The sequence below is a fragment of the Emydura macquarii genome, unplaced genomic scaffold (genome assembly GCF_026122565.2).
Source record: "Emydura macquarii macquarii isolate MOO-44397 ecotype Brisbane River unplaced genomic scaffold, CSIRO-AGI_Emac_v2 contig_561, whole genome shotgun sequence".
NCBI classification, from domain to species: Eukaryota; Metazoa; Chordata; order Testudines; family Chelidae; genus Emydura; species Emydura macquarii.
The window spans coordinates 16,775,987-16,801,460 of NW_027130698.1; the positions used below are offsets into that span (position 1 = coordinate 16,775,987).

At 54.4% G+C, this 25,474-nt stretch overlaps 2 protein-coding genes across 6 annotated transcripts in view; both read left to right on the top strand.

Annotated features, from left to right (window-relative positions):
- The window catches only part of ZC3H18 (zinc finger CCCH-type containing 18), a 56,682-nt gene extending 42,926 nt beyond the window's left edge, over positions 1-13,756 (top strand). For 2 of the 5 annotated variants that reach the window (XM_067540226.1, XM_067540230.1), the window contains 7 exons: positions 881-1,024; positions 2,920-3,072; positions 5,342-5,502; positions 6,183-6,382; positions 7,795-7,891; positions 9,659-9,755; positions 12,805-13,756. In XM_067540226.1, the coding sequence (XP_067396327.1) occupies positions 881-1,024; positions 2,920-3,072; positions 5,342-5,502; positions 6,183-6,382; positions 7,795-7,891; positions 9,659-9,755; positions 12,805-13,009 (1,057 nt within the window). In that variant the 3' untranslated portion in view covers positions 13,010-13,756. The remainder of the gene's footprint in view (positions 1-880; positions 1,025-2,919; positions 3,073-5,341; positions 5,503-6,182; positions 6,383-7,794; positions 7,892-9,658; positions 9,756-12,804) is intronic. The other 3 variants (XM_067540227.1, XM_067540228.1, XM_067540229.1) reach the window with 3 other exon arrangements.
- A 6,404-nt stretch (positions 13,757-20,160) lies between these two features.
- Positions 20,161-23,033, top strand: IL17C (interleukin 17C). The gene is made up of 3 exons (XM_067539977.1): positions 20,161-20,178; positions 21,136-21,431; positions 22,784-23,033. Exons 1-3 carry the CDS (start codon positions 20,161-20,163, stop codon positions 23,031-23,033), a joined length of 564 nt encoding a protein of 187 aa, XP_067396078.1.
- Positions 23,034-25,474: the final 2,441 nt, after the last annotated feature.

Here is a 25,474-nt window from a genome sequence, read left to right on the forward strand (position 1 = left end):
TTATATGTACTCTTTTGGTAATCGTGCATCTACTGCTGAGCAGCACTGCAACCCACCAGCTGCCTAAAACGGCATGTTTTCTTTTACCTATCGAACATGGCACATGTTTAATACCTGTGTTCTGCAGGTAGAAAATACGAATATTAAATAGGTTGCAAAAGGGAGCAATGAAGAGCTTTGGCAGGCACACAGCCAGCTCCGCTCCTGGTTAATAGTAGGTGTGATATCACTATCTGAGTGTATGCTGGACAGTAGCCAACTATTATGCAAGCGATTGGCACATCATGGGCCTGAAGAAGAGCAATGCTGGAAATGAGTGGAAGTGTGACCCCTTACCTATTTGGTATGTTCAGTATAAAAGCATAAAGGTGATGCACAAGAATGCTGGGTTTTGTGATGATCGACCACTTCACATTGTAAAATGCAAGACTAAGTCATGGGACAGATTTCCAAAATGAGGCATGCACAAACCGATGTGCATGCAGACGTCCGGTGCAGATAAGTGAATCAGTTAGTCTAATTTAAGTCTGACCCACAACTTGTAAGCAGGCATGTGTGTTTGGTACCTATGTATCATAAGAAGCTCATTTCAAGGGGGACTTGTGGAACTGTAAACTGCTGGAATAGGTTGTCACCACAACACTGACTGTTTATATAATAGCTGATCTCTTTAAAAATCTTTCATATTAGAGTGCAATAAACTGCCCTCGTTAAGGGGGTCTGTAGTGTCTGAGAATGTTTCTGTGAAATATGGCTTTCATTGCCTTTTCCAAAAGTCCATGGTAACAGTAACTGTGTAATGTTTAATGAATCCCCGTGTCGCATGCCTGTGGAGTCTGATCACACACTAGAGTATCAAAACTCCATTTTAACTTGGCAGTGAGAAGTCTGTGAAGAAAGTAGTTGCCCTTCCAGTCCCACCTCCATTGACTAAAGCTGCAACAGCTGCACCAGAGCCAGCCAAACCGGGGGATAACAGAGAGGCAAGAAGGAAGGAACGTCAAACAAGGACTCCACCCAGGAGGTAGGAGAACATGGACAGAGGGGCTTGATCATGCACATGAATGAAGAGCCTTATAATTGCTAATTAAGGAATAAACCTAGAATGTACTGTGACTTAGAGGAGGAATCTGTTTCCTGGGTTGGCAGGGTAACAGAAAGAGGAGCAGAATGCAGTACTTGTGGGCAATAAAAAAAAAACCAGGCTGATCTCTCTAGAGACCTGTTGGGTGAGAACAGCCAGTGGAACCCTTGAATCGCACCAACAGGTGACTTTCACATTACCGTATAGGGAAAACACACATTTTAGAGCAGCTGATTAGTTAGTCCAGCCACTGAGAAATCAAAGGACGCTCAGAGCTACATTAAATCCAAAGGGTAACTCTCCATAATGAAAGAGAGGTCTAGCATTTGGAGGGAAGAACTCGAGCTGAGGAGTTGGGCCCTGGCCTACACCAGATGCTTAATATATTCCAGAGAAGCTTTCTACCACACCAGCCCAGTAGATGGGTTGTCCACCTCCCTTCCAACAGGTGGAGACAAAGCAACTCAGCCTTTTTGGTGTTGCTGCCCCCCAATAAAAGGCTTGTGGCTACCGGCCTCTAGCGTCTGTTGGCTGCCCGTTAGAGACTTACTCGCTGCCTGTTTTGTTTGTCCCTCTAGTTCTCTTTATGGTCTCTCCTCTCCCCCTTGACTCGGAGTCAGGAAGGTTTCCAGTAGACGTCAAGTGACCTGCTTTCTATCCATAGTAAAATATGGTCAGCCTGATTAATCGCTAGTGCTGTGGTTAGAAATGTGTGATGGTGAATGCAGGCAGCCCTGTTCTTAGAGTCACTCTAAGAGTCAGCTCAGCAAGGCTGCAGTGGCCTATGGCCTGACTCAAAGGGTTTGACTTTGTAGCCCGATAACACGTGCTCCCGTGGCATGCCAGCAATGGCACTGTACTTGAGGATTGTATGTTTATATTAGATACGGATTATACTGGCTGTTGGTATTACCGTGGAGCCTCACAGAGCTGATACAGTGTTATCGTATATATTCCAGGGCGTGTGCTGCATTAATGAAACCTTCAGAAATGTGGGACTTCCCTCAGACCTCGCTTAATTGACGTGTGTCCTTTACGGGCAAAGAATAGTTTTCTTAGATCCTTGTGTTACAGCATAATTCCGTTTTGATTTCAATTACAGGCTTCCTAGGACAATTCTTAGCTTTGCATGGAACCTTTCCCCTTGTTCTATAATCTTTATTAAGGAACGGTGCTGGAAAACTTGAGTTACTTCTGTCTCTAAACCTGAAGATCGGTTGCTAGGATTGCTCTCCCCATAGATGAGTGTAGTAGTTCTGGGTTATGGTTCATTTATTTGAACATGTTACCCTTCGGTGTCCTTAGCCACAGCGTAATCCCATATAGGACTGTTGTGTGCCCGTGTTCGCGGAAGGAAAAGGGAATAAACTCTCCCTAATGCGATCATTCAGAAGATCGGTCCCAATTAACTCGTCACCCCAAATTCGAAGGAACGAGAGATGAGTTTGATGTTCATATAGTTCACGCTACAAGCCAGCCCCACCATCTTGTGCAATTTACACTTTGGTTTGTAGGAACATTCGCTAGGATGGGCTTGAGGGGCTGTTCTGTGTCCAGCGCTAACCAGCCTCATTCAGTCTTGCACAAAATATCTGCTGTTCGGCAGTGTGGATGCATGGCCAGGAACGGGAAGCGTGTTTTGAATAGCATCTGAAGGATTGACCAAACAGTATTATCGTCTGTATGGTCTCACATCAGTCAATGTTTCTAAATAACTATATAGGAAGCCTCTTGCTCACCATTGATCAAATGCACAAAAAGCAACCCTATTGCAATCCTGCTGTATTGCTGAGTAAAATCCGATGAGAAAGGGTCTCTTTTGATCTCTATTGCAGGCGGACTATAAGTGGCAGCATCAGTGGCAGCGCCAGCAGCTATAGCGGCTCCAGTTCCCGATCTAGGTCCTTGTCTCGGTCTCTCTCCAGGTCTCATTCCCGATCAACGTCTGCCTCAGTTTCCCCCTCCCCATCTGGGTCCAGAAAGTCCAGGTGAGGCACTGTGTTCCACACTTTATGATAAAGTCTAACAGGATCAGATTATGTGTAAGTTTGTACTTGACCGGTTTGAGAGTTTACATTGCACGAAACCACCTTAAAAACAGGAGCATGCTGGGCAAGGAAAGATTCATTTGCTCAGAATATATAAATGAGTCTTCAGTTTTGAAAAATAAAAACAATGACCAGCTGCCATGTTGCTTATTCTAGGAAATAATAAAATAATCCTCCGTGCGCCATGAGTTACCCATTTTCACTCTAACTTGGGCAGAAGCCTCTTCTCTCCCTGTTTTTCAAATCTTAATTGAGCACTTACCTTGCTGTAGTAAATACAAATTCCAGGGTGTTTATTTTTCTAAGGTAACAGGCATTCCTACCACAGAATTCTGCTGTTCTAAGCGGTCTCTAAATCTCACTGCTGAATCTCCTCAGGGATGATGCTAGACATGTCAGCCTTGCTTGATCAGAAAGCATCTAATAGGTCTGTCTGGTGGTGATGCTTTGTGCTGTGGATGACAAATAAGGTTGTAAGAATGGTTCCCATTGCACATTTCGCCCCAAGACACCATTCAATTATTTTAAGCACTCTCTGCTAGCTCCCTACAAATCCCAGTGACTAAGAAATTCTAATAGTCCTGAAATGAGTCCCCTTCAAATCCATATTTAGATTAATTTGTGAAATCTAGTCATGCACAAGAGACTTTCTGCAACCTGGTAAGCAGCTGCACCATTTTTCTACCTAAAGTTCTTAAGCAGTTGGATTGGGTGATGGGTGTGGTATAAAAACCGATATAGAATGGAACAGAACCCAGTTCAAATCATTGTGCCAGTTCACAGCTTTGTATTCTGCAGAGCCACAAGGTTGAATGGCTATGTTATTTTTTCCAGGAATGGAAGCGTATTTATTAAATGTTTGTCTGATTCATTAAGCTATCCAAAGGGTGGTCTGGGAGGCTAGCAGTGAGTCTGCCTCTCAAACACTCTCCTTTTAACTCAACCCATTCTAAAGTTTATGTTCAGGATTTCCAATGTCTACTTTTTCAGTTAGTTATTATGTAATCAGCACCAAACGGTAAGCTTGCTGCTTTACAGGTATTTGAAAGTAAGATCCCTGCCTCATGACGCTTACAGTAGAAACACAGCACAGATAGGGTGTGAGGGCAGAGATGCACAGTGATTGGTGGTATTCCTGCTTAAACATAAACAGAAGTGGCTTAATATTTGTTACCATCCTGCTTTACCCAGCAGGGTGCAAACTTTGTGTGCATGACGCTGTCAGAGCTCCATGCCCACTTATGCTCCAGGACCAAAGCACTTTTTGAACGTAGGAAATAATAAATGTCTCCCAGACCAAAACAGACTGCTGACACAATTCTGTAGCCATGGCCTCCCGTGGAGATGAAATTCTATCCCTTGGTTCCTGAGTTACCAAGTCATCACTTTCTCTTCATTCAGATCCCCTCTAAAAACTCACTTCTGGCACAATACTCTCGAATTGTGAGCTTGGCATTTGTTTTAAAGTGATGTGCCCTCCTCTGAATTTCCCTGCATTAGATCAAAGGTTTTGGATCAGGGACTGTGTTACCTTTATCTGGTGCAGTGCAAAGTACAAAGTCTGCATTAAAAAAAATACAGTAGTCATTCTCCAGCAATTTAATGGTGTACAACGTCATCAGACAGCATCTGTCTTGTGGGCCACCTTTTCCTCTCCAGTACCCCATCTTCCCTGTGCCAGTCTTTCTGTCTCTGTGGTCTCGTGTAGCTTCAAAAAGGGAATCTGGTGGTCTCTGGAATGTAGCTCTTGAACCACTGGTTTGGAGAATCCATGTCTTTTAAAGCTTCCTTGGTAAATAAGTATCAGGCTACTTGTATATCAGGCAGCATGAATGACATGGGGCAATACTTGGTCTGAACTATATCATTGAAACGTATCATACAGGGCTCACCCTCGTTCTTGCTTTATTGATATCTGTGGATTAATCATCTGTTTTATAAGTGTCTATGATTGAGCATAATGTTATATTTAAGGTTTTTGTTGTCTTGTATGTGACAACACATGGGGGTGGGTAAGGTCATCCGTACATCCGGAGATGCAGACAACCCTCTCATCTTGTCATGAACACCACTCCGCTTTTTTTAGCTCTTTTGACTGCTCCTCCAGGGCGGCGTGGGAGTTAGAGAGAAGGTGCTTGGCTGAGTTCCAGGCAGCCTCGTGCGAGTCTCTGCTGTCAGAGGTCCTGAGTGGATCTGTTTTGTTTTCCAGGTCCCTGAGTGTGAGCAGCGTCTCCTCTGTCTCTAGTGCCTCCTCCAGTAGCAGTTCCATACGCAGTGCGGACTCCGAAGATATGTACGCTGACCTGGCTAGTCCAGTGTCCTCAGCCAGTTCCCAGTCCCCAACCCCAGCCCAGCAGAAGAAAGGTAGAGGTACCCAGCTCTGCGTTAATGAAATCCTGAGACTGGGGGAAGGAGTGGGGACAAGATCCGCTTAGAGCTCGCTTGGTGACAGGGTGATATTGCATACAGCACGGAGCCCGTTAGACAGAGGTAGACACCCGTGTGGGGGACAGCTATGGTTCAATATAGGAGAGTCCAAAGGCTTCAGCCTAGACTGAAGTGCAGAGAAGGCAGAGCTAATGGGCTTGACAGGAATACTCAGGCATCATTTCTGCACTATTGTCCGTGTCTGCTCGGCGCCTGTGTGAGAAGGGGGTCTTTCCTCACGAGATCTCTGTGCACTTCGGTGCATCCTCTCCTCATCCTTCCATTGCCCAGGCTGCTTTCACTCACACCCTGGTGAGATGAGGAGCCAGAGCAGCTCCCTCTTCCTGGAGGACCATTATTTTCACTCATAAACTCCCCATTTGCTCATTCTAGTCTCCCTCACAGTCTGAGGCAAGAGCTTATCGTTCCTTGGCTGCTAATATGTTAAATATTCTCCCCTGGGGAATTCTGGCTTCCTACCGGTTTTAATCTGGGCGCCGTCGGCTTTGCTAGCCAGCATGGGTCCCCTTTGGTCCCTGCAGCGCCTTCCTTCCTTTGAGCCTTTTTTAAAAAGGCAGGGCAGGATTTATTGCAAGTGGCTGACAGTGGGATTCTGGTTTCAGCAGGAAAATCGAAAAAAGAAGATAGTGTTAAAGAGGAGAAACGGAAACGGGAGGTGCCTGCCCAGCCCCTGAAATCAACAAAACCCACGCAAGCGAGTAAATCGCAGCAGCTGCTCCCACCCCAGCAGCCCCTGCCACCCCAGCCTCAGCAAGGGGCTTTCAGTGCCCACAAAGAGATCAAACTGACACTGTTGAATAAGGTGAGAGGGGGGGCGACGTGCTCCCAAATGGGTTTTTCAGACCGGGGGAGGAAGGGACAAATTGCAGGCTCTCTGGCCTGTGGAGGGGAGTTTGCTGCCCTCTTGCTGAGGAGAGCTCTGCTAGATATGTCTAGAGTTGCTTCTGAAGTTCTCTTTATTATGGAAAGCAGGCAAATGACAGAACCTGTTGGGCAGCGTATACTCTGTCTTGACTTCTGGCTGTGTTGAAGCTTCCCTGGGGCACATTCCTCCTGCACCATCAGGGGCTGTTGCCCGCTTTCCCTAAGCTGCATTCTTTAGGCCCTTAGCCACATAGCACCTTGGCCTGAGATCTCATCGGGAGATCTCCTGAGCTAGGCAGAATCACAGGTGGTGCCTCTCACTGCAGGTTCTCCTGCCTGCGCCTGAGCCTCGCCAGCCGGCAGCCAAATGGAAGCATGATCTCGACAGGCTTGGCTTTTGTGGCATGAGGGTGCTGAGCGTGTCTTGGGAATCGGCCCTCCTTAACCTGGCTGACTCTAAAAGTGACCCCGGACAGGGTTTAAATGGGTCCGTGCACGAATGTGGAGACCCCGAAGGACTGTGGACTTGGTGGCTCATTAGGTGTGACTCCCTTGTAGTCAGTCTGAGCCTTTAGGAGCATGCCGTTCGGAGCGGAGAAGCACGGTCATGATCCTGACCACGTGTGTGGTTCGTGGTGCTTCGTGCTGTTAGCCCCAGGGCGTGGGAATTTTCTGCTATCCGAAATTCTGCTCGCCAGTTCAGATGTAGGCGCAACATTCTTCCTCCTTCGCTTCCCTGAACTTCAGTAAGGAGTGTTGCTGCGTGTGATGGGATTCCTGCAGCTAGTTCGTAATGCACGTCAGGCTCCTCTGTGGGGAAGGGGACGTGATTAATGACTTACCGAATGTTGCACAAATACGGCGGCGTCACCTAACGTGGTGGTAGAACCCCTCCTCCCTTGTGTCGGAGAGTGTCCTAGAGAAAAACGTGGCCTGGTAGATCTTGTTAATGCTCATGCCATCATCCGAAGCCAAGCCAGTAGAGACCATCCAAAAGGCAGCTTTTTTCTTCCTGCAAGTCGATGTAAAATTTCCCACCAGGAGAAACACTGCTGGACATTAGTCGCAATATGCAGTCTGGCCTCTAAGAGCTGCTCCCGTTCATTGTAATGGCAGAGCAATAAATTCCCTGACTTGTGACTCCAAGGGACCTCCAAAGGGTGCTTTGTGCGCGTGGAGGCAGTTTACCAGCCTGCAAGGAAACCTCCTAAATTAGCGAGGCAGTGTGTTTTGCTGGCGCGGGAGAGTTTCAATGCCCGCGACAAAGGAAAAGTGCCCAGGTACATGGGTTTCCTCCCTACAGGATATATATGTATCTGGATCTATTGTCTTTGTTTCCTTCCATTCCAGGCAGCTGACAAAGGAAGCAGGAAGAGATATGAGCCAGCAGACAAAGACAGACAGGGCTCTCCTCCAGCCAAACGAGTTAACCTGTCACCTGACAGAGGTGAGGAATCTGAGCCATGCAGCAACAGGCTAAATGCTCTCTGGCACGGCCTGAATGCAGCTCTGCGGGCAGCATTTAAACTGCTACCCCATACTGCTGAGGGAGGTCATTTGGTCATGAGGCTGTCAACAGGTTAGATTCCAAGGGAGCTGACTGCAAAATCTGAGCCTCTGCCTTCATTAGCTGGCACAGACCCTTCCAAACCAGGGCTGTCTCATCACCGATAAAAAGGGAGGAGTTTGCCGCGCTCCCCCACTGGAAAACCAGAACAGGGAGGAAGAACTTTCATTTACGGTGAGGAAAGCAAGGTGAGGTCATCCCCAGGTGGCAGGTATAGCGCTGGCCTCCCCTGGCTACCTTGTGGCTGTCAATGCCTCGTCTCCACTTCGGTTTTTACAGCAAGATAATGATCTTACGTTGGTTATCTTGCTGTAAAAACCCCCACCTTTCCGTGCGTGCAGACAAAGTGTGGAGTCACGGGCCTTAGTCTCCCTGGAGATCCATCCCACGCAAAGATCCATCCCACGCAGACCCGCCATCCTCCCGCCTTCTCTTACTGACATGGCTGTTTGAGTCGACAGGTTTTAGAAACCCCCACGTCTCCAGCTTGTGGTGTTGCCCCATGCCTTAAAGGCTTACAGCGATCCCCATGAGAGGGACACAGAAGGGTGAGGGGCCAGAACATAGTATTAACCCTGCTTAATTCCTGTGAAACAGATACTTTCCGTATGCTTGTGTGAGACAAAATCTGGGATCTGGCTGTATGGAATAAAAATAGGACAAAGGCGGCTAAACTCTCTTCCCTTTCTCTTGTAACTCATCAGATCTGAAACCCTAGCTATTTGTGTACTTGTCCATCAGCCTCTTTATAGCAGTTAGGGCCCATGAATGCAACCTGTTGGATAACCAACTGTTACCATGCTTTCCTTCAGCTTTGGCTGTTGCTAACGCAAAACAAAGAGGTAGGCAATGGTGGAGGTGTTGCAGCTTTGCCTTGAGTGTTGTACAGATGCTGTGACATGTATGCTGTCTTCCCTGATCTCTCACCGTAGGCATATTACGTTGGCCGTGGCTTGTAGCCAGAAAAAATCCTTAGAGTGCTAAAAACCCTGTCGCAGCCCCCTACTGAAAAGGTGACTTGGATGATTAGGTTAGATTTAAGATCACTAGGATTTGGTTCCCCCCAGTGAGACAGTGCAGCTAAACCAGCTGTGCCTTCAGCCATCTGTGAAGCAAGGATAGCCATTTTTACCAATGGGCTTGAATTGCTGGATGGACATTGGAATATCAGACTAATCAGCCCCGCTGTTCTGCTGATCCTTCCTGTGCCTGACTGCCAGCGAAGGCGAGCGCACCGACCGTCACTCAGATGTACTGCCTGACTACAACAAACCAGTGCTACTTCGCCTGTCATCGCCATTCATTTGTGTATAGCACTGTAGGCATGCGGGCAGTTCACAGGCAAATACAAAGATGATTGCCCTGTCCCATGGCACAGGGTAGTGCACTGGCTGCAGTTCTCTTCAGAGGGTGAGAGGGCAGCGGTACGTGCGTCACAGGCTCCCAGTTTGCTCTTATTCCTGGCAACTGCTGTCGCTCTTCGCACAGACAAGGGAGTTTCTCGAGATGCTGCAGCTGGACCTTCGCCTTTCCCTGGCGTCTCTCGGGAGAGGCTGTGTTTAAAATGCTGAAGCAGTGCTGCGCACTTTGGTAACACACCATGACTCCTGTGATGGACTAAAACCTTGTCTTTACCTTCTGCAATAGGTCCTCGTGATAGGAAGCCTGCTGGGAGAATCTCTTCACCCAAACAAGATCGGCAGAGGGGCCAGAACCCTAAGCCATCTCCTGCTCAGACAGACAGGTCAGTTGCCTATCCTGTCCTCAGCTACCCGCCTGTGACTCGGTCTCTCTTGGCCAGCATTGTGTGCAGAAGAGCAAAATCCGTCACTTCTTGTCTGGGGAAAGAGAAGTTTGCCCTCAGACCTATGGAGAGAGACCTCTCTTTCCCTTCTCTAGCAAGTCTCACCATGGAGCAGTGGCGTGCGGGGGGGGAGCAGGGCAGCCATTCACCCGGGCACCAGCCAGACCCTCAGAGGAGGAGCCATCCCCGCTGTCGTAGGCGGCCACCGGGCTTTAACTTCCCCGGCAGTCGCGCTGACCCCAGCTCAGGCCTGCCGCCAGCAGAGAGCTCCCGCTGCAGGGGGGAGCAAACATCTTCCTGGCCCCTGTGCCCCCACGCTGGGCGCAAGGAGGGAGCCCCAGGGTCGGGCAGCCAGAAGCAGGACTCCGGGGCAGAGCCTGTCACACTGCCCGCCCACCCCCCGCTGCCGTGCAGGCCGGGGGCATCTGCCACTGTCACTCCCACTCCCCACACAGCAGGGGGAGGGGAGTGAGGGAGAGCGGGGAAGGGGCCTGCAGATTCCCTCTCTCTCCCCCCATCTCGGCGGCGGCGGCCCCCCCTCCCCCCCCCGTGGAGGACTGCCACTGCTGCAAACAGAGCAAATGTAAGTATTGGCCCTCGGGTGCCGGTACACCACTGCCATAGAGAGAAGCAAGAACCTCGTGCATGGTCTTTTTAAAAAAACAAAAACAAAAGCTAGGAGGATGGGACATAATTCGACTTGAATGAGTGAGCGTAAGGTAATACTGAGAAGCAGGGAATTCTCTGCCTCTGCCCCCCTGTTGCTTCACCCCCATTGCTTCACCCCCGTGGCTCAGTTTCCCTGCCTCTGAAACGGTTTTAATTCCTACCTCCTGGGGAAGCTTTTTGTAGTGCACATCGAGATCCTTGCGTAGAAGGTGCTGTGAAAATGCCGAGTTAGCAGTGGCGATATTAGCTATATTCAGCTCCTTGAGTGTGAGCCTGTAGCCCTTGGCAGTTGTACGGTGGAGCTCAGATTGCATGGGAACCAGCGGGCTCCCTCCTTCACCAAGGGACAGCTGGAATCAGTCCTCGCTGTAGGTGCCGGCTGTGACCTCTCCTGGCCAGCGTGCACCATTCCCTGCCTCTTGGTTAATCTGAGCCACTTGAAAACCAGAGTAGGCTGCCAAGCTGTGTTCTGTGGTTGGGGTGAAAGAGTGAATGAAATCAGCTCCATCTACACTCCTCCATGCCTTGGGCTCTGGTGGCAGGTTTGGGTCCACTTCCTATAGTCTCTGAACTGAAAGCGTGCAGAGCAAATGTCCCCTTCGTTGCACAGCAGAACCCGAGATGCTGTTTCGGGGGCTCACTGCCGTACTGAGAAGGAGCATGCCGTGCCAGCACGGGCTCCGTGGGGACGCCTTGCTCAGCAACGTAGGGAGTGCCTTCCCTGTTACGGCTCAGATGACCTTTGTCCAGCTCGATGCTGATAGGAGCCAGGTAATGCAGCTCAGAGAGCGGCCTGAGCTTTGCAGGCATTGAGCTAGCCTTGCCCCCATGCTTTGCCTTGCTGGGTGGTGGGGTCTTCGCAGATCGGGACACTGCGGCCCAGAGAAATGGGGCTGGCCCAGGAAGTGGGACAGAGCCTGGGATAGACCTCAGGTCTCAGGAGTCAGTCCTGGGCCGTAACCACCAGCAAGTCCTTCCTCCTTAACCGGCTAGTGACGTGGCCAGGAGGTTTGATTTCTGAGCTGTAGAGGTGAGCCTGACTTTGTCTGGAGCTGGCGTCACTAGGCCACCGAACCCTCTCCTGTCGGCTGTTGTTTGACGGGTTAGTAACACTCCCAGCTGTGGCGAGGGCACCACAACAACGCCGAGCTCAGGGCCTGGCAGGTGAGTGACGGACAGGCAGGCAGAGCCCCCCCCCCGAGCCTGGTTGTGAGGTTTTAAATGCTTTTCAGTTCACGGTAAAGCAGCCTGCCCCTGCCTCAGTGAGCAGTACCAAAGGGCTTCACGTGAGGAGTTGCTCAGCTGAAGGAAAAGGAGTACCAAGCTGTGTCTCTGACGTGGGCTATTGATTCTCACCACCCATCTGACATGCTGCCCTCAGATTCAGCTACACAAAGGGTCACGGATCGGTCCAAGTGGCACTAGTGTGAGCCCACGTAACAGCTGACAGACAGAGCGAGGTGAGGCTCCAATTGCTCCCTGGCCCTGTGACCCGCTGCGCTTGGGCACTGCAGTCACATGCACGTTGTGCAATTCAGAGGACTACACACACTCTTCTGCAATACCTGCACACCAGGGGCGTGTGACAGCATTTCCTGGCTTCTGTCTGTCATCACTGCGTTACCTAATGGCAGGGGCTTTCCTCCGGACTTTTGTGGCACCGAGCAGGGAGCAGCAAGGGAGGTGGAGTGCTGTGGAAGGAGTTTAACCTCATAAAGCGAGAACAGCGAGAGTGTGACTCGTCTCTTTGAAATCCACCTGTGCTGGGATGCTGGCAAAAGCCAGGCCCTGTCGAGGGCTAGATCAGGCAGCTGAGTTGTTCAGCACTAGGATTCTTTCAAGCCATAAAGCTGTGCAGTATTTAACCATGTGATCTTCCCCTCCCTCCTCCCCCCTTTTGTTTGAGGCAGTCATTTGTTCTCTCATCTCTCAAAGTAGCTTGTAAACTCGTTGGGGAAGGGACCATGCCTTCTGTGTGCCTGTGCCCTGACCTACAACTCTGGGTTGCTACTGCAGGAAGATGAATGAGGCTAGTGGGTTTAAATGCCCCCATTGCTCAGTTACTCTTCAGCTGGCTTGCCACGCTGAGGTCTTGAGTCCTAAAACCCATTTCAACCGACCTTTAAAGCAGTGAGGCAGCTTCCTCCAGACAAGACCTGATTGCTTCATTCATGTTTCTGCAAGTGCTATTTAACTCCTGCGGCTGTTAGAAAAACCACTTGATCTCAGAGCTCTGTGTGAATGAGTGGGAGAGCACCCCTGTGTCACGCACCAATCCCCTCTCACCGCTTTGTGGCTTTCTCTCTTCCCCACCCTCTAGGAAACGCCAGCTGTCGCCCCAGTCCAAGAGTTCCAGCAAAGTCACAAGCGTACCAGGCAAAGCAACCGAGCCAGGCCCAACAGCTGCGAGTGTGAAATCGGGCAAGTCCAGCACGCTGTCACGGCGGGAAGAGCTCCTGAAACAGCTGAAAGCCGTGGAAGATGCCATTGCTCGTAAACGGGCCAAAATCCCTGGGAAAGTATAGTCCATTGTGTGCAGAGCTCTGTCTCCACCTGGATTAGAGACTCTTCCATGTTTTTATAAATAGTGTAAAAGCGGCCGCTCTGGATTTTGCAGTTCTGTCTGATTTAGGCTGCAATTCTTTTTAAAAATTAAAAAAACAAAAAAAAAGTTTGTCAGCTGAAAAATCCCACAACCAAGACGACTCACTCTGGCTCCTAACCTCTACAGTGGAGTCTGGGGATAATCCCCTCTCTGCATCAGCCATGCAAGACAGACCGAGATGGAGGCCCCCACAGCACCACGTTTTCCCTGTAAATTATGCACAGAGGATTCCAAATTCCAGCCCTGTCGGATACTTTCACTTTCTCTCTCTTTCTCTGCCCTGCCCTCCCCTCTTTGCTAGCCATAAGTTGTATTCTTCTAGTTAGCCTTGCTGTGTGTTGAGTGTCTTCAGCAATGCAGTTCTATATACTGTGTAACGAGAGAACCGAAAACCGCTGTGAACTACTGGCAACATCATCTTCTTTCCCCCCCCTCCCCCCCAAACGCCCCCTCTCCCCCAGGAACAAAACAAATATATATATATTCTTGACTAAAGTCTGATTGGGAAATATGACCTGTCTTTTATTTTAAGCATCAGATTGTTTTAGTTGATTTAAAAAAAAAAAGGCAAAAAAAAAAAAAGAGCAAAGGTATTGTTGGGATGTCTGTCTGAGGAGGGTCTTTTTTTGAGGGGTCTCCCTGAAATAAAGTATTTTGATAAACAGTTTTTCCTATCTATTTTGTTCTCTTCAGCATCCCAGTCTGTGCCCCTCAGCGTGGTCTCTGGCACCTGCCCTCCTCTGTTTGGATATTTCTTCTCTCTGTCCCAAAAGCTCATCAGTCAAGTTGACTTCCCGGCATAATAGAGTGTGGTCAGGTGACGGAGCCATTTAATCCTCCAACACTGGCATTGCTGCTGCTCGGACTTGTTTGAATGTGAGCTCACGTCACGACCGCGCTGCTGTTTAATGTTAGCATTAACGCACGAGTGCTTTCACGCCTTGTGTGCTACATCTGCTTCTTGAGGCACGTGTAGTGCCTTATAAACATGGGCTCCAGCCAGAACTTCCATTGAAGGCCAGGTGTATTGTTTAACCCTTGCAGAACTCCCGTCAGACAGGGAGGCGGCACTGTCCCCATTTTTCAGATGGGGAAACTGAGGCACGGGCACTAAGTGACATTCCCAAGTTCATGCAGCAAATCAGTGGCCAAGCCTTGAGTGGATCCCAGAACTCCTGGTGCTTAAGCAGTACGTTAACCACCAGATGATGCTTCCTCTCCTGACCCTGGTGTATTGCTTTGAGAGCTAACTTGATCTCACGGACTTCGCATAGTCAGTGTTTTCTGCACTCTCACGGAAGGGGTGAAAGACGACCCAAGAGGGAGAAGCCACCACTACTTCTAGTGATGTGCAGGGATCCTAGTTATCAGTTTGCCACAGAAAATCGTAGAATTTGCATTTTTACAGGGAATCTTCAGTTTTCACATTGTCTGAAACAATAAAAACATGTACACTAGAACCCCATTTATCCGAGCCTCCATTATCCGGCTCTCCGTATTAACTGAACCACCAACCGCCCAGGTCTGACCGTGGCAGGGCTCAGGCCGTCAGCCCCACCCGCTCCGCTCTGACCACTCAAGCCCCAGCCACCCAGGGCTGACAGCCCACGCCCCTCCGCTGTCAGCCCCTGGCGGTTCGGTTAATACGGATAATGGAGGCTAGTGCACATCAATAAAACATTGTGTTCTGCTGACACCTATATATAAATTGTGCCTGGGGAATCTAAAGCTCCAGGTTTCATTTTAATCCTGGGGCAAACACGGATTTGTATGGCTTTTTATCAGAGAATTCTGATGTTTTTTAATCCCAGAAAACGACGACTCCTGCTGATGAGATAAGATGATCTAAGGGCAAGTCAAATGGTGAGTGTATCCCTGCCCGGGCAGGGGCCTTTAAAGCCCAGGCCATAGTGGTACAGAGATACCCAGCTTTCATGGGGGAGGTGAGAGTGATCAATCGCTCAGCAGTGCACAGCCAGTGCTCCGGGGAGAGCATATGGTCCAGGAGAAATCATTCAATAGCTGGATAGCCCTGCAGCTGGGACGCAGGAGTCTCCTGCCTCTCTGCCGCTTCCACCTGCTGCACAGTACTTGTATTCGTGACAACTGCGTATGGTCATAGCAGGGGGCGGAGGGGACCCAGCCTCCTGGAATCAGCTCCTACTTTTCCCTCCTTCCCTCGCCCATGAAAAAAGGTTCTCGGTGAGAGAGTTTGGGAAGGCACTTTGGGGACGGAGTGGGGGGGGGGGAAAGGAAATTGTTCCTTGGCCAAAGGGCCTCGTCCCAAGATACGCTGGCGGCTCGGGTGTGACTGGCTGCTCTTAGATTTATTCTGCTCACTGCCAGATACAGCCTAGACCTTTGTCTTGCTGTTTGAAGGCCAACAAAAGAAAAGTGGACCTTGCTGAAAAGAGGCGGCCTGGTTTGTTGAGCGGGTATCTCGGCTGTTAGAGCCCCTGGACTAAACCCCGGCGAGGGGCGCGCGTTCCCGAGGGGGGCAGGGAATGATGTACAAGGCTGGAAATAGCAGGGGGCTGGTGGGTCTGAAACTGTCCCTGTGTCTTCAGCCAGCGCTGGCAGGCCACATTCTTAAACTGCCAGCAGCACTGCGCTGCTTGGACTTTCCTAACCGAGGGGAGGGAGTGCATACTTCTGACAGAGGTGAGCTGCCGAGACCTGGCCGGCCGGCCGGTAGCAGTCTGGCTTCAGTCAGCTGTGACCTGTCTCCACGGGCCACTTGTTTAAAAGTCATGAACCTGCTGGCTAAAAAGGAGCCAGGTACAAAACCTGCCCGCTCCTAGCAAAAAACGGAGCAGGCCGGTGGCCTGAGCTGGATCGCTATTTAGGGTGAGCAGCCGTCCCCATAACATCAGGACTGTCCTGATATTTAACCCTTTGTCCCGCGTCCCCATCCATGTACGACCGGCGCATCGTTTGTCCCGGTATTCCGGTAAAAATTCCATTCCCAGATGCCACGGGGAGACCTGGAGCTCCCACCCGCTGCAGGCACCCCGCAATTACAAGCTCCCAGGGAGTCCCAGATCCCCCCTCCCACGCTGCCAGGGAGGGCCGGGTCCTCCCACTGCCCACAGCAGCTGGGAGCTCCGGGTCCTGCCACGTACCCCCATGGGTCCCGATTATTTTACTGGTGCGAGCTGGCTGCCCTGTCGCTACTTTGGCTGGAGAGTCCCAAGGAAAGGCCTGGTAAAGCCGCACTCCAGCGTTGCTCCGTGAAATGGCTGCTATGCAGCTCTCTGCTCTGGCCCCTGCCGGTGCGCAGCCTGCGGGTTTCAGGGTGCTCGTTTTCACTGAGTCTCCCCTGCCTGTCTCCTCAGGCCTGTCCCCTGGCGAAGGCCTGGCTCGCTGGTCTGAGGCGTGACTTCCAGCCCATCCCATGGATAAGGCGACCAGCTCAAGGGTCCCTTTTGTCGCAGTTTCTCCAGAGTCAGCGTGATTCTGTGCGCCTGCCGATAACGCTAGGTGAGCAAAGGGTCTTCCCGGGCACAGAGCTCCCTGACCAGCGGGAACGCCAGGGCTGCAGTCACTCCCTCTCCCCCCGCTCATATTGAATGGCCTTAAGAAATCCAAGCTAACGGTGGGGTTAGGGGGAGTCTTAGTCCTGGGCCGGACAGGGGCCCTTTGCTGCCTGGCATTTCAGAGCAAGGCTCGGAGAGCGGGGGGGCAGCAAACCCTGGGCCCCCTTCTTGCACCCCGGGGCAACTCATCTGAGCAGCTGGAGCCTATTGATGCTAGGCCTGAAATGCCTCTGCCGATTACAGGAGCCAGCCCGTTGCCGGGTCTCGCTCCGTGCTCACCTAGGGGGGCAGCCCTGGGGGCAGGGTTAGGCCTTGTCTAAATTGCACCCGTCCAGCCAGGGGACTGTGAATCCAGCGAGGGCCTGCACCGCTTCCAGGAGCAGCCCCCACCGTGCCATCCCCCGGCCAGTCAGCTGCGGGTTGTGCAAAAGGCGCGTCCCTGTTCTTCTTCAGTAGCAAGCCATAGAAAACCTTTGCTCCTCCGTTAGGGAAGAGCCCAGTCTCAGCCCCCGTTCCCCTGCCCACAAAAGTCCCTGATCTCCACCCCCGAGCCCCTTCAGGCCGCGTTTGACATCCAACTCGCTCGGCTCCTGCCTCCTCTGCCCGGGCATGTCAGCCAGGAAGTCCCTGGGCTAGCGGCCGCCTCAAAGGCGAGCTTAGCATTCTTTCCGTGCAGCTTTCCTTGCATGCCTGCGCTCAGCCTGGTGGCAGGGCTGGGCCCCGTGACTCCGGAGGTGTGTCTGCCCCTGGCCCTGAAGGAGTGGGGGGAGGTACCGGGGGGGGGGGGGGGGGACGGGACTGATGCTTTAACGTCTGCTCTGGCGGATCCGAAGCCGGTGGGGCCCTGGCCCCTCAGTGCCCGCTGCTGCAGCCTTGCTCGAAAGCACCCCCCCAGGGGAGGGAGGGGATGGCCTTTCCCATGGGCACTGGGGGGGAAGGTGTGACCCGTCAGCCCTTCCCCGTCTTACCCAACGCGGGACTTCTCGCCTTGCTTCAGCGGCCCCCGAGGAATGCGCGGCGTTACGCAGCGGCCCTGACATCATGGCCCGCTCTGATGCAAGGGGGCCCCCGACCTCCGGCTCGCTCTGATTTGCTCAGGACCACTGCAGCGTGGGCCGGGGCCAGTCGCTGCTTGTCTCCCACACGGGGGGCCCTGGGATTATCGGGCGTGCTGCCCTCACCCGTTCACCCCCGTGCGCCGCGTTGGCCGAGGGGAGACGCCTCTGTGACGCTGTCTGGCAAGCACAGGCAGCTGTCGGGGGCCCGGGGGGCGCACGTAGGGGTCTCAGCTGCTCAGAGGGCAGCTTGATGAGTCCTCATCACGGACGGGAACGAAGGGGAAGCTGGCGAGGGACCAGCCGTCAGGGGCCCCATGGAGCTGTAGCCCCGCAGGCCCGGGCCGTGCTTTGCAGCAGAAGCCGGGCAACTTCTCCCGCCCCGGGGGCTGCATCTCGGCCCCGCTTGGAGGCTGGCAATGGGGTGGCTGGCCCGGGAATAAGGGAAGTTGTACAGACGCAGCGAGCGGGGAGCGAGGGGTGCAGACGAAGCCGCAGGCTTTGCCCCACAGCGTGTGCCATCGGCGGTGATGGACAGAAGGGCTAGCACGCCCTGCCCCCATCATCATCCCCCCGCTTGGAGCCAGGAGCTGCTGCTGCCAGGAGGGGAGGCCAAGCGCGGTGTGGGGTGATGCACTGAGCTGCATTGCAGCCCGCAGGGACGGCGCAGGAGCCAGCGGCGTGCAGAGCGCTCCGGCGAGCCCCAGGGCCACGGGACTGCGCCCCTCCCACCTGCTTCTTCCAGCGCTGGGCTGGTGCCCGGGAAGGCCGCTTGCCCAGCCCCGCTCTCCTCGGCGGGGTCACGGTAGGGTGGCCCAGGCCCGCCCCGTCACCCACGCCGGTTCTCGCAGGCCTGGGTGCAGCCGCTGAGCGAGGCTCCAGGCCAGCTTTCCTCTCAGCCCTCGGCGACGTCCGGGCCAGTCCCAGCGAGCTGCAGTTGCTGCGTGGGGGGGTTTTCCCTGGCCCCAGCGCGCTGCAGAGCCACGTGGGGGTTTTCCCTCCGTGCAGGGCCAAGTGGGCGGCCGCATGTGACAAGCCGTGGTGAGCAAATGACGCCGGCGCAGGGTAGCCGGCTGCCAGCCGCGCCTGGTAAAGCCGGTTTCCAGGGAACCGGGGCTCACGGCACGTTAACCCTTCCAAGGCCGCTCTGGGGGCTCGCGCCCCATCTCTCTGGGTGCTGCACCTGAGCCGGGGGAGGCAGGAGAGCGGCCAGGTGAGACGTGGCCAACTCCCCCTGTGCCACGTGGCCAGAGCGGCATCTTGGCAGAGCCGGGGGCTGGAAGGAAGGGGTGGGGCCTATTCTACCTTTGGGGCAGGCCCCGGCCACGTTGCTGCGGCTGTTTGCTTGACCCACTTCCTGCAGTGGGGCACATCAATCCCCCCCCCCCCCCCTCGCTTTCCAGTGCCTCCAGCTGCCAGGCCTGTAAATGCCCAGCCGCAGACCCATGAGCTTCAGGGGCTGCCAGTCCCGTAGGGGTTTGACGCTTCTGGCACATTTAGGTCTTTGTGTGTGTGTGTCCCGGACCTTGACAGCTTCTTAGTCTCTGCCACTGACTCGCCAGGTGCCCTTGGCCAAGTCACTCCTCGGTGCCTCAGTTTCCCCCGCTGTCAACTGGAGGTCATGGCACTTGCCCTGTGCGGCGCTTTGAAGGTCCTACATCGTCGTTAGCGGCCTGGCTGCCTCTGCCAAACCTGACGCCGACCAGGCATCTGCGAGAGCTGTGCCAGGGTGACAAAGGGACATACGAAGGCACGAGTGCTGGCTTTTTAATGCCAGTGGGGGGGCATGAGCCATGCAGGCCCGCCCTCCCCACGGGCTGGTCTCTCTGCGGAGCCCCGTGAGCCGAGCCTGCGTCATCTCATCCCTGTGGCTGGTTCCCAGGCAGGCAACCGCCCCCACACTAAGCCAGGCCCCTCTGCTCTGGGCACCCGGCCCCGCGGGGCGTCGGGCAGCTAGTCGCCAAAGCCACGGGGGCCCCTGGAAGCTCAGCAGCGTGTATCTTCCCCCACCCCCTGCCTCCAGAATCAAACACGTGGGCCCTGGCTCAGGCTCCAGAGGGTGGTGAAAGTGCCAGGTGTGGGGCAGAGCAGTGTGGTGAGAGCCTGTAAAAAAGGACGGACACACACACCCACACACACACCCACACACACCAGCTGCTCCCCAGGGCCACCTCTCCCTAAAGTGCTGGGCCAATGATTAACAGATTGCAGAATCAAGGAACAAATGCAGTCCATGAGCTGCCCCGGCGCAGGAGGAAGTATCCTGCCTGGGAGGAGGAAGAGCAGCGCAGGGTTTGGAGTTTCCAGGTGTGTGTACATCACCTGGCCAGCCCAGTATATAAACCCCGGGCAGCGAGAGACCTGGCCAGAGAACACCTGTCAGTTCAGCTCGCGTCCCTGAGGGCAGGCGCAGCCAGTCCGACAGCCCACAGCCGCGCTCCAGCAGCCTGCTCCGAGCCGCTTGCGCTTCCCGCTCCGCCATGGACTCCGCCAGCATGGTAAGGCGGCTGCCTCGCTGCCAGGGGACGAGCCCAGGGCAGCGCAGCGCCCAGCCGGGCTGGCTTGGCACCGGTGCGCTCCTGGCACGCTGCGGGAGAGCCGGGGCAGGGACGGCTGAGTGGCAAAGGGGGTCGGGAGGGAAGCGGGGATGGTGGAGCTGTCGGTGCGCACACTGTGTGTCTGTGTAGCGCTGGGTGGGTACATGGCTGCGCTGTGTCTGCGTGTGTGTGTGTGTGTGTGTAGATATATACACACTGTGTAAAACTGTGGGTACATAGATGTGCTCTGTATGTGTGTATATATATACACACACACACTGTAGAGCTGTGTGGGTACATAGATGTGTGTGTGTGCACATACATATATACACACTATGTGTGGCTACACAGATGTGTGTTTGTGTGTGTGTGTGTGCTAGTTTGCGTAGAGCTGTGTGGGTACATAGATGTGTGTGCGCGTACATATGTACACACTGTGTAGGGATGTGTGGGTACACAGATGTGCGTGTGCATGTGTGCATACATACATATATATATACACACACTGTGTAGGGATGTGTGGGTACACAGATGTGCGTGTGCATGTGTGCATACATATATATATATACACGGTGTGTGAGTACAGTTATAGGCTGTGTTTGTGTGCCTGGGGGGGTGTGTACCTGTGCGCGCGCGCACACACACACACACACACACACACACTGTGATTGTGCCGGCGTGGGGGGTAGGCACTGGCCGTGCGGTGGCTGTGTGTGCAGATGCTGACGCAGATCAGGGTAACGGCAGCTGTGCTGGTTCTGCGGGGCTGGGGCCGTGCTGCCCGGGGATGCTGTGATGATGGCAGTGGGGTGGCATTCTCCAGGCGCCCCCCCCGGGCTGTGGCAGGAGGGTCCCCCGGCGGGAAAGCCGTGTTTCCATTGCTCGTCTGCAGGCACTTAACCCCCTTCTGTCCATCAGGGGTTGTTCTGCGCCCTCCTGCTCTTGCTGACAGCTGGCACCAAGGCCCGCCATCACCACCACCACTGCTTCAGCCAGGCGGAGCTGCAGGCCGGGGAGCCGCCCACCCGCTTTTTGAGCAGGACCATGCACTGGGAGCGCTACACCTCCGTGCAGCTGGTGCCGCACCTGGAAAAGCTGCAGCAGGAGGAAGGCCAGCGCCGCAAGCGCCAGCTCGATGGCTGCCCGGCTCTGCAGCTCCAGGCCGCCCTGCACAGCGAGCCCAACGAGCGTTCCCTCTCTCCCTGGAGATACCGGTAGGCATGCCCCCCCTCTCCCCCCGGGCGGGGTTTGCAGGGCGGGGACACTTTAGAAATGATACCTGGCCGCATTCCCTGCCTGGCAGGCTTTCAAGTGGGGGCAGCGCGGCCTAGTGAGCTAAGCTCCCGGCTCGCCTGGGCCTCTGAGGCCTGACCGTGGGCAAACCTCTTCACCTGGCTGTGCCTCAGTGTCCCCTGGCAATAGCTGTCCCTCGCTAACGTGCGCCCAGCCCCATGAACGCAGCAGCTGCCATCTGAGCATGGCTGTCCCACACCGGTCCTTGGCCTTCGAAGACACGGCTGATCTGTATGCCGATCCCCGGTAGGGAGCCAGGATAATGGGGGCAGGGGGGGTTCCCTCTGTAGAACAGGAGCTGTGAGCCCTCACCCACACAGAACAGGAGCACAAAGCTGCAACACACACCCCGACACACACACACACACCCCCGAGCTGAAAGGTGCTAAGGGATGACTGCGCTGTGTTCTCCCCGGGGCGGCAGGGGAACCCCTTGGTTCAGCGAGAGACACGCAGAGGATCTCTGAGAGAAAAAGCCCGTTGAGGTGCTGGAGCAAATTCTTCCACCTGCTCATTGTCTGCAAGAGAATCCCAGCCATTAGCGAACGTGCAGACCTCTTGATTGCTTACCCCTCGTCCAACCCCTGCAGCCCAGGGCAAGCCTGCGCCTCTCTCCTGGGGCTTAGCACTGCTGCATCACTAACTAGTCGCTCCCTTCCAGCCCTGAGCACCAAGTATTACTGTCCCCATTTCACAGACGGGGAAACTGAGTCCTCAAATGCTCATTGACAATGTTCCCTTGGCTTAAATAGAGCCCAGACATTGCAGCAGTGTGCTAGGAGCAAGAGTGGGGCTAGCTATTGGAGGTACTGCCATGGCCCCGGGTCCCAGAGCCTCTCACATATTTGTCCTCCCGCACCCCTGTGAGATATTAGCCCCACTGTACAGGTGAGGCCCTGAGAAGCTAAGTGACTTGCCCAAGGGCAGGCAGGAAGTCTGTGGCAGAGCAGGGAATGGAGCCCAGATCTCCCAAGCCTTCGGCTAGGGCCCTAACCACTGGTCCATCCTTCCCCTCGCTGACCAGCTGGCGAAGCTTGGAAACATTCACCAGCTTGGATCGGATCAGGGCTGGGCACCCGCAGCTCTCGCTGAACTCAATGGGGCTGGAGTGTGAGTGTTTCCTGTGACCCCCCCCCCCCCCCCCGGGGTATTTCAAGCTGCTGGTGCCCCGTCAAGGCACCCGCTGAGCTGAGAGCGCCGCAGGGCAGCCAGGGAGGGTTGCATTAACTTGGCCATCCACAAAGCGTAACCTGCCCCTTCTCCCCTCCTGCAGCATCAACGCGGACGAGAACCGCTACCCGCAGAAGCTGGCCTTCGCCGAGTGCCTCTGCAGGGGCTGCATCGACGTCAAGACGGGCCGGGAGACGTCCTCGCTCAACTCCGTGCCCATGCACCAGACCATGATGGTGCTGCGCCGCAAGCCGTGCCCGCACAACCCCAGTCCGGGGACGTTCACCTTCGAGCTGGACTACATCAAGGTGCCCGTCGGCTGCACCTGTGTCCTCCCCAGGTCCAGCGGCTGAGCCCGTGAGGCACGTGCTGTCGCTGGAGCAGCTGCGCTCCCGTGGAGCCAGTTGGGTTCCAGCACGTTAACCCCAGACCCGTAGTGTGACTGTGTCACACGACCAGTATGTTTGTTTTAAAGCACTTATTATTTATTTTTAATTGTAGGCCCCATGGAACCATTGCCCTGTCCTTGGCGAGACAACCCCCACGAAGCACCCAGCCAGCCAGCTGGCCTAGGTTTTGGATTTCAGTCTGCCACCTGGTGGGGGCCTGAAATCCAAACCCTCAGCTGCCGTGTTGTGCTGCAGGTGCTTTGCAAGGTGAAGAATGCAATGAAAAGGGCCGTGAATCCCCATGCTTCAGGGCACCAGCTGACTGCCAGCTAAAGGGGTCAGGAAGGAATTTCTTCCTTGCTAGAGTTTTGCACAATTAGGTGCATCTTTAGGGAGAAGAGGGGGAGGGTATTCCTTCCTCTAAAGCAGCTAGCATTAGCCACAGGATCTTGTGTTTAATTACAGATCTCATGGCTAGCATGCCCTGCTTTCTTCACCATGGTAGTTAGACAGCAGGTGGGGGGTCCATATGGAGACAGGGGAGAGCTCCCACCTTGCTGATTGCACCGGGCACTGCCTCCGGGTGCTCTCTAGCAAAGCACAGGCCGGGGCTCTTCTTCGTTTCTATATTTTTCCTTTTAAAAAAAAAACCAAAGCAAAACATGAAATTCCACACAGAAAACCCGGCCATAAAAGCTGCACAGCGAAGCACTGGCACAGATGGGGCTGCCTCCAGATCCTGAGCTCTGCCCCTCGGGGAAGCAGCGTGTGCTGGTTGTCGGACCAGCCGTGTCTTTGCCGCACTTTGCTTCGCTTTGCAGCCTTAAAGTGCTTTCTGTGCAGGGGACTTGCATGTCCTTGCCTCTCGGACCCAGGCGCGTTGGCTGGCCAGCGAGCTGCGCCATGGGGTGATCAGAGCCCGTTTTGCCTGGGCCCTGGGCATGCCCAGCCTCTTTGGCATTTCAGTGCGGGAAACGGTGGGCTATTATAAGGCTGCGTCCGGCCCAGCTGGGGTTGGAGCCAGCCAGCTGTGATGTGTGCCCCTCAGCTGATTTGTTCTGTGTATTTATTAGTTATTTATTTATTTCTATTTGCTGGGCGAGGCTGTCCCCAGAACTGTAGGTGCGCGTGTTACCTCGAGGAGGCAATGGTGTGGCAGTGAGATGCCGGCGATTCTGCCCCAGAGGGACGTGTCTCACCTCTGGCCAAGCTGGGTGGGAGGCCACTGGCCCTGGCAGCGATTAACGTCCCTCGTGAGCACCAACACACCCGTGTTAAAAACAAACGCTCCCTGTGGGGCACGGCTCGTAACGAGCCAAGCGAGTGGCCGCCCGGAGACTCAGGTCCCACAGCACAAGGAGCCGAGAACACACACCCTCCGGTACCCACAGGGCCGTTTCCTTTGCCACAGCCGCTGGTGTTGCTTTTGAAAGCGGCTGGGGCATCCGCTCCTTCGGGCCAGCCGTGCATGCTACCCGGTTACTGTGGGAAAGCTATTTATTTACCTTCCATGGGTCCTTTTGTGACTCCGGTTTTGTGTGCGTGATCATCCCTAATTATTATTATTATTATTTATGCCGCGCCATTGTTATTTATTGTGCTGACGTGAAGCCATGCGATGTGATATTGCCTGGATTCGAAGTGGCTGCTTTGTTTGCCGCCTCTGTTGTTCCTGGGCTGGAATTCCTCTGGTGTGGACGGCTGGGGAGATGCCAGCAAATAAAGTTTTATTTCCCTATGGAAAGTATCCAGGGCTCAGCCGTGTCTGTTACCACACCTGAGAGCGGTGATGCTTTGGCTGCGTACCAGCATGATGCAATAGGGCTGTGAGATGGGGGGGGCCACACCTGTACCCCCCCCCATGGCCCATGTAACACCCCCCCCCGCCAAACTCATCTCCCACGTGAGGAACAGCCATTGGGTAAGATGCTGCCCTCTGTATGCCTCTCTCCTGGCATAGGCGCCTGGTGTGGGGCTGGCCCACGCAGCCCTGCTCTGCCCCCCGTGCGAGCATGGGAGGGGATGTGGCCGCAGCACTGTCGGGCGCAGAGCCGCCCACTGCCCCGTAGGGCGCTTGGCCAGCGACAGACAAGCCTTGTGCTGCCCTGGCATTGCCAGAGAGCGGGAGGGCGCCGGTTAGGGTTGGGGTGAGCTGGGGACCAGCTGGTGTAATGGCGGGGGGGGGTTGGAAGGGGCTAGCAAATCCCCTCCCACTGTGAGCAGTGACCTGCTGCCACAACCTGTGAGGATGAGGAGGAAGGAGATGGGAAAGGTGAGATGGCTCAGACCAGCCGGACGGAGCTACTGAGGTCCCCCCCCCCCCCCCCCCCCAAAGAACTGCACCCCCACGGGGCGTGCCTGACGAACAAGGCCAGGAGCGGGCCTGGCACCGTGTGCCGGCAAGC

Bases quoted from the DNA above. Each gene is read 5' to 3' on its own strand.
- IL17C (XM_067539977.1), top strand. The intron at 21,432-22,783 runs GTAGGCATGCCC...CCCCTCCTGCAG, and splicing joins CTCTCTCCCTGGAGATACCG to CATCAACGCGGACGAGAACC.